The 15480-nt window shown below is 47.8% G+C and overlaps 1 protein-coding gene across 1 annotated transcript in view; it reads left to right on the top strand.

Moving 5' to 3' along the window:
- Nucleotides 1-22: 22 nt before the first annotated feature.
- Nucleotides 23-15480, top strand: part of mst1rb (macrophage stimulating 1 receptor b) — a 29979-nt gene continuing 14521 nt past the window's right edge. Inside the window, exons 1-4 of the mRNA XM_066671851.1 lie at nucleotides 23-180; nucleotides 10253-11188; nucleotides 11806-12163; nucleotides 15258-15434. Of these exons, the coding sequence (XP_066527948.1) occupies nucleotides 10344-11188; nucleotides 11806-12163; nucleotides 15258-15434 (1380 nt within the window). The 5' untranslated portion in view covers nucleotides 23-180; nucleotides 10253-10343. The remainder of the gene's footprint in view (nucleotides 181-10252; nucleotides 11189-11805; nucleotides 12164-15257; nucleotides 15435-15480) is intronic.

A 15480-nucleotide genomic window follows, 5' to 3' on the forward strand; every position in this document is an offset into this window, starting at 1 on the left:
TTTCTGATTTAAATACAGAACCCAGAAAAGGAGAGGGAAAACGGGACATCTGAGAGGTGGACTCTGTTCTGGACGTGTTGGAGGACAGTCTGGAGTTTGCTGCAATGTGAAAAAAGACAAGAAAACAAAGAGAGAAGAAAAGATACATAACCATACACCTATCTACCGTCCCTCCATCAGGTAAGAGACTCACTCACTCTCTCCATCACATTACCTTTAAAATCTCTGTGGAATTCCACCCTATTTCCATAATGTCTCCTAAATTCACTTAAATTAAGTGGTGCTGAGTTCAGAAGCTGTGTAGTAATTACTGTTAAATTTAATATCATAACATTTGGTTTATCTGTAAAACACAAAAAAATTATAATAATTTGAAAACCTGCTTATAGTTTATTTTACAATAATAAATTATTTAAATATTCAAATAGATGGGATTTTAAGGTTTTAAATTGAAGGTTTTAATAGCTAAGGAAAGATTTAGGTTTATTTAACATCAACAATAGCAGCACAAACTACAGACCATAAGGTAACACTTTACAGTGGGTTCATAAGGCGACATAACACCTAGAGCACATACTAATTTGACATTAACTTACATAAACATCCATAAAGGCAACAGGCCCGGGTTTACACACAGACTGCTGAGTTGTGACCAATGACGCTGGTGACATAAGTTTTCTAGGAGACTCTCTCTGTCTGTGCCACTTGTTATAAAGGGATTATGTAGGTGTTATTTAGGTTTCTGGTTGATGGCTCTGCAGTAACTGGCTAAAATTTAAGGTGAAACCTGCCTCAGAAAAACCACAGAGGGATCATCATTTCTTATCTTGTATTGCAAAGCTATGGTTTTCTGTGGCAGGAATCGGTCGTTAAAACCAAGCCATTTGAAATTAGGGCTGGACAATACTTCAATATCAATATATATCACAATATAGAATGTTTCAATATCAATGATATAATTTGTAAACACATTTTCAATATTTCAGTATACATCATTTATTGTCACTGACTGAAGGCCGTCAGATCAGTGTTGTTTATTTACTGTATTGTGAAGACAGGTGTTGGAAAAGAATCTCCGACACGGTTAAAGGTGTAAATACACCTTTTTTTACAGAAAGAGTGTCTTACGGGTTCTTAAGGATTCAGCTCGCTGTTCTCTCTCCCCGGCTCTTGGCTTGCACTCCAATATATATGATTCTTTACCCTTCCAAATATAGGAATATGGAGTTGGGTTTACATTTGTACATTCAAGGGACTGAGAGAGAGAAAAAATGTATAGTCTCCTATCCTCACTGGCAGCTTTTCCCTAACATTTCCCTCTTTGGAGCACAGACACAGAACATACGTATAAACTCAGAACAGTGGACATCTCTTAATGCTGCACTTATTTTTAAGCATATGTTTAAAATATACGCCATCAGCACACTTAGTTTAAAAATACGAATAAACAAAGCCAGTAGGTTCATGGTTGATGGTGATGTCATGTTTCTTGTTTGTTTTTGGAAGGTTTTCAGTGGATTTTATTCTGTTTCATAACGAGAATTATATCGTATCAACCGAAATTAAGAAATATATCATGATATAAATTGTGGCAATATCGTCCAGCCCTGTTTTAAATACACCTTTGGGAGCAGCTGTGGTCTAAATTTTGGAGAAGTCTCCGTTCATTCCCCTTTACTGATCTATCCTCCCTGAACGTCCACAGATAGAGGTTCTTGGGGGGCCAAGGTAGCTGCCCATTACTTTGCATGTGTGTGTGTGTTGAGATTTTTCATTCAGTTTTAAGTGCTCTTTATTTAACAGGCAATATCATCCCCAAAAATCCCCCCAGCCCTGCATTTTAAGAAACCAAACTACCAAAGAAACACAACATAAACAACAATAGCAATGATGAAACATCAACAGCTCTGTCACTGGGAACCCCTCGCCATGACAATGCCCCTTGTTCCCAATGGGACCTCAGAGCCAAGGACCCCACTGAGGGGTGTTAGTTAACGCCTGTGTGTTCTGTTCACTACACATTACACAATAGAGCTGAGGTAATGAATAAATGTTCATTGATATTTAACCAGTGGACATTCTGACATGTTGTACACCTGAAGGAAGGAGGTCACTCTCTTTCTCACAGATCTGTAATGCCTGTGTTTCAGTTCAGGAGATAGTGTTTGTACGTGGTCTGTGTAACAAAATGTTGGACTTAAATATCAAACAAGGCTCATGGCGTAGGGTCAGTCTCGGAGGAAATTCTCAAGTTTGAGATACTCTGAGATACTCTCAATCTGTAGTAGGAACAGTCACTCATTCATTCATTCATTCATTCAAAATCTGTAATTACTTCATCCTGATGAGGGCTACAATGTGTCCATAATCTATGGAATTATGTGGCACGACACATACTAGATAACACATCACACACTCACCCAGTCACTCACACTCACACCTGTGGACTGTTTCACACACTCACCCAGTCACTCACACTCACACCTGTGGACTGTTTCACACACTCACCCAGTCACTCACACTCACAACTGTGGACAGTTTCACACACTCACCCAGTCACTCACACTCACACCTGTGGACAGTTTCACACACTCACCCAGTCACTCACACTCACACCTGTGGACAGTTTCACACACTCACCCAGTCACTCACACACTCAAACCTGTGGACAGTTTCACACACTCACACAGTCACTCACACACTCACACCTGTGGACAGTTTCACACACTCACCCAGTCACTCACACTCACACCTGTGGCCTGTGGATTGTTTCACACACTCACCCAGTCACTCACACTCACACCTGTGGACAGTTTCACACACTCACCCAGTCACTCACACTCACACCTGTGGACAGTTTCACACACTCACCCAGTCACTCACACTCACACCTGTGGACAGTTTCACACACTCACCTAGTCACTTACACACTCACACCTGTGGACTGTTTCACACAGTCACCCAGTCACTCATACACTCACACCTGTGGACTGTTTCACACACTCACCCAGTCACTCATACACTCACACCTGTGGACAGTTTCACACACTCACCCAGTCACTCACACTCACACCTGTGGACAGTTTCACACACTCACCTAGTCACTCACACTCACACCTGTGGACAGTTTCACACACTCACCCAGTCACTCACACTCACACCTGTGGCCTGTGGACTGTTTCACACACTCACCCAGTCACTCACACTCACACCTGTGGCCTGTGGACTGTTTCACACATTCACCCAGTCACTCACACTCACACCTGTGGACAGTTTCACACACTCACCCAGTCACTCACACTCACACCTGTGGACTGTTTCACACACTCACCCAGTCACTCACACTCACACCTGTGGACATCTTTTACAAACTCACCCAGTCACTCACACACTCACATGTGTGGACTGTTTCACACATTCACCCAGTCACTCACACCTGTGGACTGTTTTACACACTCACCCAGTCACTCACACACTCACACCTGTAGATAGTTTAAGACACACACCCAGTCACTCACACACTCAGACCTGTGGATAGTTTCACACACTCACCCAGTCACTCACACACTCACACCTGTGGACTGTTTCACAAACTCACCCAGTCACTCACACACTCACATCTGTGGACAGTTTCACACACTCACCTCGTCACTCAGATATTTACATCTGTGGACAGTTTCACACACTCATCCAATCACACACACACACACACACCTGTGGACTGTTTCACACACTCACTGAGTAATGCCTGTGGACAGTCACTTCACCTAGGAAACCCACACAGACACAGGGAGAACACACCACACTCCTCACAGACAGCCGCTGTGAGACACTGCTACTGTGTGGCAGCCCCCCATTCTTTTTTCCTGTTCACCAATGACAATATTATTTAGGTCCCAGTTAAAGGTTAGGGACAGTTCTAGTACGACGTGAGTGGCCATGTTTGTAATAAACAATATGGCCACATATTTGTGGACACCTCCTCAACCTGCTAATGCTTATGCCAAAATATTAAATGGAGCTCAGTCACTGCAGAGAACACATTTCCCCTGCTCCACAGCCCAATGTCAGCCCAACACCAGCACGACACAATCTCCACACACTGTAATCTCTCCACGCTGGAAAAGTAAACATCAGCAACACCTCAGACGTTGTTTTTTTTTTCTTGAGGAATCAATGGAAAGTCAATTTAAAAGCTTGATTTGATTAACCCAAAGCATTATACTGGTCAAGAAGCACCATTAGTATGTAAACTCATGTTTCACTGGCCATTAACCCACTGTTACCTAGTGTAATACTGTGAGATACGACTGCAATCAAACCAGAAAACACTACATCCATCTCCCTTTTGGCTTATGAGATTCAATCCCAAGAGGACAGTTCCACATTCACTTTCTTGCTGATGGAGTGTGGTTTTTTAAAGAGAGCAAAATGATCAGATCCTTAAGTAAAAACACAGAAGAGTTCATGTTAGTGACCACTATCACTCCTCAGGTTGCAGTTCAAACAGCATGGAGTTGGCCCATTAGGCACGGAGTGTTTGTGAGGAGAATGCAAATCAGTGAGGCCCCCTGCTTCCATGAGTTAATGAACTACACAGAGCATGGGGTCTGTACTCTTTAAAAAAGACCTGTTCTAAGCCCCCTGTCCCCTGTTCGGGTTTGTTCAGAACATGGTTGTGTTCATTGGTTTGTTTGAGCCAATCAAACGAAGTGTTTATTGATGATGTATTTAGTTGTACATCACTGGGAAGAAGGAGTTGAGTCTGTGTTTCCACCAAGACACATCTTTATGAACTGTTGCTATCAGAATGCCACTGAACAGTTTAATATGCTGGAGGAGAAGGCAGAGTGCCTAGATCTGTCACATCAGTTGAGACAAGCCCAAGCTAGCTAGCACCATGAGCAGAGAGATGTGGGAAGAGGAGGGAGTCTCCTATACACTAATTGTATGAAACCTGGAAAATATGTGGAGTATCGTGTTGTGTCTGGCCAGAGATATTCTGGATCAGATGCTATTTAGAGCAGAATTCACTGAATTCTCCGGAACATTCCCAGCTCTATTCACACATGGGTTCACTCGGGTCATTGCCCGGACTTTGTAGTAGGTGGATGGCAGGATAAAGTCCGGGTTATGTCCAGTACAGATTTCACAGTTGTTTGAATTCACGCGTAAAGCTCATCCAGTTAATGTCCGGAAAATTTCTGGGTTTCTGTGCACGTGTGAAAGGGTCTTAGGACTCCCATCTGATCAAACTCGCTGTCTCCTGATGATAGAACCAGGGCTTAAACTGCTGGGAAGCACACAGTGAACCGCTGACACTGTTATTACACTCTCACTGGCTCAATGTTAGGTTTTTAAAGTCCTCTCTTTGGTCACGTTTGGACGTTCACCTTCGTTGAAGAATAGAGTGTAAAAAAAGCAGAACCTCTGAAATAAACATAACACTTCCTGATAAAGTTCAGTACTGAAGCAATGCCCACCATTATGTTGTTTACAGTGAGTCAAAACAAATTTCCATTCCGGTGTGTAGGTGTGGACACAGCCCTGTCTTACTCACTCAGACCTGCTCTCTTCAGATGTTGCTGTGCTGCTAGAAAAGGCTGTGTAACCTCAGATTATATTGACTGGCCAGAACATAAATAAAGACCTCAGTAATGCCTTTCTGTTGAGTCACTGAGTGTGATTATGGTTTCTCAGGGTTAGGCTGGAAATGCTTGAAACTTTGGGCCTCATAAAAAAAATAAATAAAAATAAATCAAGAGGACAAAGAGTGTACGAATGTAGGATCAGACTCAAATTAGTCTTAGCAACTGTACAATCTTACAAACAGAGCCCAGAAATAAACTTCACATTACACTGTTACGTTATTTACACTTGAATGTCCTTTACAGAATCAGCAAACGTTAGGAAAACAACATGTATTGTTTAATACATGTACACTGTCAGGAATCACGGAGCGGACTGACTGAGGCGGACGCATTCGCTAAAGCACAGTATATTTAATAAAGAAGAATAATAACAAAACAAAGAGACTTTAACATAACGAAAACAAACAGGGAGTCTAACAGGTTAAACGGGACACGAGGAGCAAATCAGGGCAAACGGGACAGACAGACTAAAGAACGAAACGACAAAGGAAATACAGCGACAACGTGAAAACTAACAACGGAGAGACTAACGAACACGACAGACTTGACTGGATACACGGAACAATAGAACAATGACCAACAAACAGGAAGTGTAGGAAGGGGACTTAAATACAAGACACTGACGAGACGCACCTGAGACAGATAACGAGAAGGACGGGTTAACAGATGACAGACGAGGAGGCGGGACAAAGGCGGAGACAAGAACATAAACAAAACAGAGCCATGTGCAAATAAAGCACATGGCAGGGACAACAGACTGACAGGACGAAGGCGTGACAGATGCCCCCCCCAAGAACGCGCAACTCCCGGGCGCGTACTCCTAAACCCCCCAGGAGCTGGCGCAGGAGAGGGCACGAAAAACATGACAGGACAACAAACCAACAGGTGACAGGACTCAGGACAGGACGGGAACCGACACAGGAGCTGGGGACACGACAGGACCGAATATACGAGACGGGACATGGGACATGACAGGAGACTGACAAAGGGGAGCCACAAGAGACGAGAACGGACTGGACAGGACAGGAGTGGACACATGGGAATTGACGGGAGACTGGACTGGAAACAAGACAGGGGACTGAACGTGGGACGGATACGGAGACTGGACACATTTGGGGACAGAAGACTGGACATGGACAGGTGACAGGACAGGGGACTGGAATGGAGACGGGACTGATGACAGGACTGAGTGCTGAGACTGAACGGGAGCAGAAACTGGTGACAAGACACTGGACAGGATAGGAACATTAGACTGGACAGAAGACAGGACAGGTGACATTACACTAGACTGATACGGAGACTGGACATGACCAACTGGGGACTGGACATGAGACTGAACAGAGGGTTGAAAGGGAGGCTGGACAGGACTAACAGGGGACTGGATATGTGACGAGACTGAGGGTTGAAACGAGGACTGGACAGGACTGACAGGGGACTGGACATGAGGCAGGACAGAGGGTTGAAACATAGACTGGACAGGGCTGACAGGGGACTGGACTGGACTTGGCAGGGGAACAGGTACAAGAACATTTACGGGGACTGACACCAACACAGTGACCGGGACCGGGACAGACACAAAGGCAGACACGGGTACAGGGACAAGGACAGAGACGGGAACCAGGACAGGGACAGACAAGGGAACCAAAATAACAGGTGGGTGCCCAGGGCTGGCAAATGTCTGTGGGGCAGTCCGAGGAACCAGCCTGGGCACAGTTCTGGGGATCGGCCTCGAAGTCTTACGGGCCGACCTACGGACATGGACAGGAGCGGCCGTAGCCACAGTCACGGGGACAGGAGAGGCCGTAGCCACAGACACGGGGACAGGAGCGGCCGTAGCCACAGACACGGGGACAGGAGCGGCCGTAGCCACAGACACGGGGACAGGAGCGGCCGTAGCCACAGACACGGGGACAGGAGCGGCCGTAGCCACAGTCACGGGGACAGGAGCGGCGGGTGCCGCCATAGTCACGGGGACAGGAGAGGCCGTAGCCGCCATAGTCACGGGGACAGGAGAGGCCGTAGCCGCCATAGTCACGGGGACAGGAGAGGCCGGTGCCGCCATCACGGGGACTGGAGCGGCGGGTGCCGCCATCACGGGGACTGGAGCGGCGGGTGCCGCCATCACGGGGACTGGAGCGGCGGGTGCCGCCATCACGGGGACTGGAGCGGCGGGTGCCGCCATCAACGGGACAGGAGCGGCGGGTGCCGCCAACACGGGGACTGGAGCGGCGGGTGCCGCCATCACGGGGACTGGAGCGGCGGGTGCCGCCATCACGGGGACTGGAGCGGCGGGTGCCGCCATCACGGGGACTGGAGCGGCGGGTGCCGCCATCACGGGGACTGGAGCGGCGGGTGCCGCCATCACGGGGACTGGAGCGGCGGGTGCCGCCATCAACGGGACAGGAGCGGCGGGTGCCGCCATCAACGGGACAGGAGCGGCGGGTGCCGCCATCAACGGGACAGGAGCGGCGGGTGCCGCCATCACGGAGACTGGAGCGGCGGGTGCCGCCATCACGGAGACTGGAGCGGCGGGTGCCGCCATCACGGAGACTGGAGCGGCGGGTGCCGCCATCACGGAGACTGGAGCGGCGGGTGCCGCCATCACGGAGACTGGAGCGGCGGGTGCCGCCATCACGGAGACTGGAGCGGCGGGTGCCGCCATCACCGGGACAGGAAGCCCTGCGACGTCGTCCACGGAGGCAGGGGAACCTGCGACGTCGTCCACGGAGGCAGGGGAACCTGCGACGTCGTCCACGGAGGCAGGGGAACCTGCGACGTCGTCCCTGAAGACAGGAGAGGCGCGCGTCGCGCTCACGAAGACAGGAGAGGCGCGCGCCGCGCTCTCGAGGACAGGGGTTTGTGCTGCTCGCCGGGCTCGCGCTGGAGCTGTAAAGGGTTTAGGGGGTTTCACAGGCGCACCCATTAGATCACCTCGAGGTGCGCCCCTGTTAGCCTCAGGCCTCAGAGGTACGGAGGTGAGGCTAACAGCCCCTACCCTTAACGCCCCCCCAAAAATTTCCCCGGACCTGGGGGGGTAATCCTCCAGCGAGGGGGGAACTCCAGCACGGGTCTTCCGCCGACTCTTTCGACTCCCGCTGGCGCAACTACTCGATTCCCGAGTCGACTCCTCCGCTATAGGATCCGGAGCAGCGCCAGGCAGGAGCTGGAGCCGGCGACTCCATTCCGAGGCCGCTTTCAAAGCCTCCCCCACAGGATCTTTGGGGCCTGTGCGGAATGGAGTCCGGCGAACGGCACATCCCTTGAGATAATAGTCTGCGCTAGCTGCGTCCTGGGGGTTGGTCATTCTGTCAGGAATCACGGAGCGGACTGACTGAGGCGGACGCATTCGCTAAAGCACAGTATATTTAATAAAGAAGAATAATAACAAAACAAAGAGACTTTAACATAACGAAAACAAACAGGGAGTCTAACAGGTTAAACGGGACACGAGGAGCAAATCAGGGCAAACGGGACAGACAGACTAAAGAACGAAACGACAAAGGAAATACAGCGACAACGTGAAAACTAACAACGGAGAGACTAACGAACACGACAGACTTGACTGGATACACGGAACAATAGAACAATGACCAACAAACAGGAAGTGTAGGAAGGGGACTTAAATACAAGACACTGACGAGACGCACCTGAGACAGATAACGAGAAGGACGGGTTAACAGATGACAGACGAGGAGGCGGGACAAAGGCGGAGACAAGAACATAAACAAAACAGAGCCATGTGCAAATAAAGCACATGGCAGGGACAACAGACTGACAGGACGAAGGCGTGACATACACATTAATGTGTGAGTGAAGTCCACCAACCCACACACTGTGAAACAAGCCTACCCAGTCAGTTTTGTGTGTCAGGAACCATGAGATAAAACACAATGCTTCTGACATCAAGTGCAGAGACTTTAGAATTACCCCACCCCCTCATCTGAGTCTGCCCAATCACAGCCCTGGACCTGCGTTTATGTGGGAGCGCAAAGACGAGGTTAAATGCAGCAAAACACACACAAAGAACGCTGAGAAAAAACAGAGAAAACGAGAATGGAGAAATAAGAGAACAGAACAAAAACGGATAAAAAACAGAGCTCCTGTGCGCTTGGGTCTGGGGTGAACAGCGAGTGGCTCATTATCATTTAAAGGAACCAGTGCTGAAAGAGAGCGTTTAGACAGGGGGAGAACGATGCTGTGGGACTTGTGGGGTATTGACCAAGGTCACAAACATTTCATCAAGAAACAGAACTTGGACTGTGTCCAAGCAGCACATAAACAGTGCCCAGCTGTTAGAGATGTTATCATGCACATTTATTTGTGTAAGGATTTAGATTCACCCAAACACAAGGTCACTGCTGCTGCTCTAGAGCCCCCTTTTAAACCCCCTGTTGTGTGAAAGTGCTTAATGATGGGTTGACAGAAAACACCTATAAAAAGGAGTCATACATGGAGAGCTCAAACTCCCAGTGCTGTTATTCTCTCCATTCAGCAAACGGCTCTTATTCAGTCACTTGCTAGAAGCCCAGTGATGCCTTTACTACCAGCTTTAACAAAACACTGTTGACTGTAGTTTCTGACCAGCCCTTGTTTTGTTTCAGAGACCCTATGCCGGTGCCCAGGATGTCTCAGGTAAAAGGCTTGTGCTGGAGGTAACCAAGGGATACCTGGTGTTTCTGCTCACGGTTCGACATGGTCCACTGGACCAGCCCTCTTGTAACATGTGTCTGGCTTCAGGCTGTTGTGACGGTTGCTTCGGACACTTGTCCTTCCACCACACTTGCTTCGGTCAACTTCTCCGTCTCTTACCCCATGCCCTTCTTCCAGACCAGGAACCCTATCCAGAACATTGCCATCAACCCTGTGTACCATGAGATCTACCTGGCATCTCAGAACCTCATCGAGGCAGTGAATGCCACTCTGGGAAAAGTGTGGGAACTGAGCACTGGACCTGTGGGAAATCCCGAGTGTAAGATGTGCAATCTCTGCAACATTGAGAAGGATCCATTTCCGGAGAATACCGATAACGAAGTCCTGCTTCTGGACACTTACCTCATGTACCTTTATTCCTGTGGAAGCTCCCAGTACGGAGTGTGTTACTTCCACCAGCTCAATGAGAATGGCCAAGCCCCCGGACCTTCAAAGTGCCTCTTCCGGAAGGAATTCAACTCTCCAGCCTTCTGCCCAGACTGCATCGCGAGCCCTTTGGGCACTAAGGTCAGTATGGTGGAGGAGGGTCAAACGGTCTACTTCTATGTCGCTGCCACCGTTAACGACAGCGTCACGCAGAGATACGGGCGCAAGTCCGTCTCCGTGCGCCGGCCCCTAGCGACAGAAGACGGCTTCCACCCGGATTTCCAGGGTCTGACTGTTCTACCCAAGCTTCGTCGAGCCTACAGAGTCGAATACGTCTACAGCTTCTTCACGGCAGACTTCGTCTACTTCCTCTCCGTCCAGAGAGAAAAGGCTGACCAGGACTCTTCTCCGTACCAAACAAGACTGGGCCGTCTCCCTCGACATGAGTGGGAGACTCGGAGGTAAGATAAAAGTCTTTACAGCTCATCACTTGACTGTAGTCTATCTGATGCTCTACATACTTTGTTTGACCCATGACACTATTTTTCAAAGGTCAGGACCCCTACGTGGTGGTGGTGTGTTAGTGTGTGTTGTGCTGGTACAAGATCAGACACAGCAGTGCTGCTGGAGTTTTTAAACACTGTGTCCACTCACTGTCTTCTCTGTTAGACACACCTGCCTCATTGGTCCACCTTGCAGATATAAAGTCAGAGACAGTAGCTCATCTGTTGCTGCACAGATTGTGTTGCTCAGGCTCTAGTCCTTCATCAGTGGACACAGGATGTTGTCGGCTGGCTGTTTTTGGTTGGAGAACTTTTCTCAGTCCAGCAGTGACACTAAGGGGTTTGAACTCTAGCATCGCTGATCCACTCATACCAGCACAACATGCATTAACACACCACCACCACGTCAGTGTCACTGCAGTGCTGAGAATGATCCACCACCCAAATCATACCTGTTCTGTGGGGTGCACCATTGAAGGACAGGGTGAAAGGGTGCTTATTTCGATGGACATAGACACTGATTGGTTAGATGTAATAATTATCGTGTGATGTTCTGTGCTCTCTCCTGACCCCAGGTACCGGGAGGTTGTGTTGGAGTGCCGTTTCGAGCCAAAACGGAGACGGAGAAGCAACACTAACGAAGCCTTCAAGGACATTGTGTATAACGTGGTGCAGGCGGCTCACTTCGGCAAGGCCGGGCGAGAGCTGGCTGATGAGCTGGGGGCGGAGGAGGAGGACGACATCCTGTACGGGGTCTTCGCCGTGACGGACGACTCGGGGGTCACGGAGCACGACTCGGCTCTTTGTGCCTTCCCCATGGACTCTGTCAACTCGTTTATAGACGAAGGAGTGGAGGACTGCTGCAAGTCCGGCCCAGAGCAGCTGTCCAGGGGACTGTGTCACTTCCAGCCATGTGAGAGCTGCCCACATGAGGTCGGTCCACTGTCAGCAGTGCTTTTGTTTGATTTTTTGTTTGTTTGTTTTGGCTTGGACCTTCAAAACCCATTTCTGGCATTTTCCAGGGTCATTTACAGTTTGGTAATACAGTGGAACCTCTACTAACGAACGCCTATACTAACGAACTTTCCAAGATACGAACCGGGCATTTGAATATTTTTTGCCTCCACCAACGAACCATGACTCTAGAAACCAACCCGAGTCGGCCGCTGGAAATGGCCACTAACCCCTATAGGCGAGTCTCCCAGTGCAGCCAGACTTGAGTGAGCTTTTAAGATTAGCAAATTGTAGCTTTAGCAATTTAGCATTAGTGTAAATAACAGACATCGAAATTCGTGCCAAGTCAAGCCGTATCAACGCTTTGTCTCCCCACATTCACCCGCCTACTCTCCGTTATTCCACCCACCCCCACCTCCTGTCATACAGCCAGTGCCTGTGTTACTCCTCCAGCCAGTCGACACGTCTTCAAGGTAGCGATATGTAACCACTTAAAACTTTATTTCTTTTTTATTACTGTTACCACTGTATTTCTTTTTTATTTTTAGTAATGCTACATGTATTTTTTTACTAATTTGAGGGTTTTGTAAACATATATCAGTGCAAAAAGGGTGACTTTCGGGGTGGGCTGGAATTAATTGCTTTTCCATTATTTTAAAAGGGGAAAATTGTCTCGAGAAACAAACTTTTCCACTTACGAACCGGGTCACGGAACGGATCAAGTTCATAGGTAGAGGTTCCACTGTATTGTGTTAGGACTATTGCTCAGTGACTATTATTGGATGTCATGGTTACCCTGTGTTGATTATTGTGTTAGGGACAGTTTGATTTAAGGTTTATTCACTATGCACAGACTGTGCCTCTATAATGAAACTTCAAAGTCTTTTTGGGCTTTTCTTTTAACCCAAGTACACAAAGGGACAGAGGAAGCAGAGAGTCTTTTATGTCCCCCACAATTTCTGTGAAATTTGGATTAAAATGACCATTTCTTCTATAGAGTGGCTACTGTCACAACGTCTACTGCTCTGAGAAGGCTGTACTAGATGATGAAACATTACTGTTGGTACTTGAAGAGGAAAAAAAGAAATTCAATGAATCCTGGTGCAGATGTTGAATGACTAGTTCTGTACCAACTCATTCCAGAGGTGCTCCATCCTAGGTATCAGTACAGGAAAATTCAGTATAGATAAAGCAGTGCCCTGTGCTTTAAAGGGTGGTGGTGGTGTTGAATTAGCCTCTAACCTAATTCACAAGCTCTCTTATCTCTGTGTGAGGGAGTGTATTAAACACACTGCACTAATGCCATTAATAAGCACTTCAGGACCTTGGTGTTTTGTGGTTTTGGATGGCATATGCCTAGACAAACACAGAAATCAATTCTGCAGCAGAGAGATCTACCCTCTTGATCCTTTTAATCAACCACATTGTTTGGCAGTTTGATTATAATACATATTTTACACTCTCTTAAAGGAACACTAGGTTAGATTTGGCAATTTTGCTCCTGGACTCATTCATTCATTCATTGTCTGTTACCGCTTGTCCAGTTCAAGGTCGCGGTGGGTCTGGAGCCTACCTGGAATCACTGGACGCAAGACAGGATCACATCCTGGAGGGGGCACCAGTCTTTCACAGGGCGACACACACTCACACATTCACTCACACACTCGCCCGCCTAAAGTTGTAGTGTGTGATTTACTTTTACAGCACTGTTCTGAAATCAGGAGAGGGCAGAAATTGTCATGTAGTTTCCGACCCTCCTCCAAAATTACCCAGTGCAGTCTCTGCAGTGCTGAGCCCAGAGTAGCAATGACAGAGGCTCTAGTCTCCATTTTACAGCTCAGTTGAGCATCACAGTGATTCTGAAGCTGTAATTTTAAGGTAAAATAAAACTGGGGAATTGGCGCCCTCTCTGGTGGAAATATTTTATATACAAATTTGTCAATGTGGCAGCACATAGCGCATACAACTTTTACACACAGTTATAAAGAGATAACAAAAAACAAACAGTTTAACCTTCTTAAATTAACATTTCGTGTCTGTTTGTGAGATGTTAATATGTATGGTACCTGATGTGGTCCAAAAAAAGGTCAAATCCGACCTGGAGGCTCTGACTATTGAATGAATATTTCAGTCTTTACTGAATATTTCAGACTCGTAGCAGCTGAAGGACACTTTCAAATAAAAGAATGAGGTCTTCTGCTCAGAGCAAACAAACATGTCCCTGACTGTGATGATTTTTTTATTTTTTTTTATGAGCACATGTGTAATCAGAGCCTCCTGCCAAAACGCCTCGCTCTCTGCTTGTCCTGCCATGCTGAGTGACGTCATTGTAATTTTCCACAGAGGAAGAGTGACAGTGCACTTTCCTTCACTTTGAGCAAGTCCTTCATGCCTTAACCCGTCTGGACACTGATTCCTGAATTTAATTCTTGCCACGTGAATGACCCCATGGAGGAACATTCCCTTCAGCAGTGGATCCTTGTGGAAAATTGCTCACTGGATGTTCCTATAATGAGGGAATTCATTCATTCATTGAATGTAACTAGTCTTTTACAGTTCCAGTGGGTGCAAGGCAGGATCACACCCTGGAGGGGGTGCCAATTCTTCACAGGGCGACACACATTCACTCACACACTACTCACACCTATGAAAACTTTTGAGTCGCCAATCCACCTACCAACTTGTGTTTTTGGACTGTGGGAGGAAACCAGAGCACCGGAGGAAACCCACGCAGAAACAGGTAGAACACACCAAACTCCTAACAGACAGTCACCTGGAGCAGGACTTGAACCCACAACCTCCAGGTCCCTGGAGCTGTGTGACTGCGACACTACCTGCTGCGTCACCTTGCTGCATTTTAAAATGCACCCACTGAGGGATGCTATGGAGGAGCTGCACATGAGCATTACATGTGTAAATGTTCCAATATCTCATGCTAAGGTCTTTCCATATGATTAGAGGCTGTTACAGCAACGAAGATAGAACACAGCAGAAAACATGCAGGATTCATATTTTCTCTCTGTGTCTCTGTGTGTGTGTGTGTGTGTGTGTGTGTGTGTGTGTGTGTAAGCAGAGTATGGAACACAACGTTAGCTGCAGGGACCAGCCCACGCTGGTGGCTCAGCCGTATTACAGGGTGGACCTCTTCAACAGACAGATGAGGGACACTCTGCTGACCTCTCTGCTGGTCACCAGGATCGAGAACAAGACTCTGGCTCACATCGGCACAGCAGACGGCCGCCTACTGCAGGTGGGACATGCACAGCGCCTAGCGCTTTTGGTACTGACCAGGTATC

Source organism: Hoplias malabaricus, chromosome 5, assembly GCF_029633855.1.
Source record: "Hoplias malabaricus isolate fHopMal1 chromosome 5, fHopMal1.hap1, whole genome shotgun sequence".
NCBI classification, from domain to species: domain Eukaryota; kingdom Metazoa; phylum Chordata; class Actinopteri; order Characiformes; family Erythrinidae; genus Hoplias; species Hoplias malabaricus.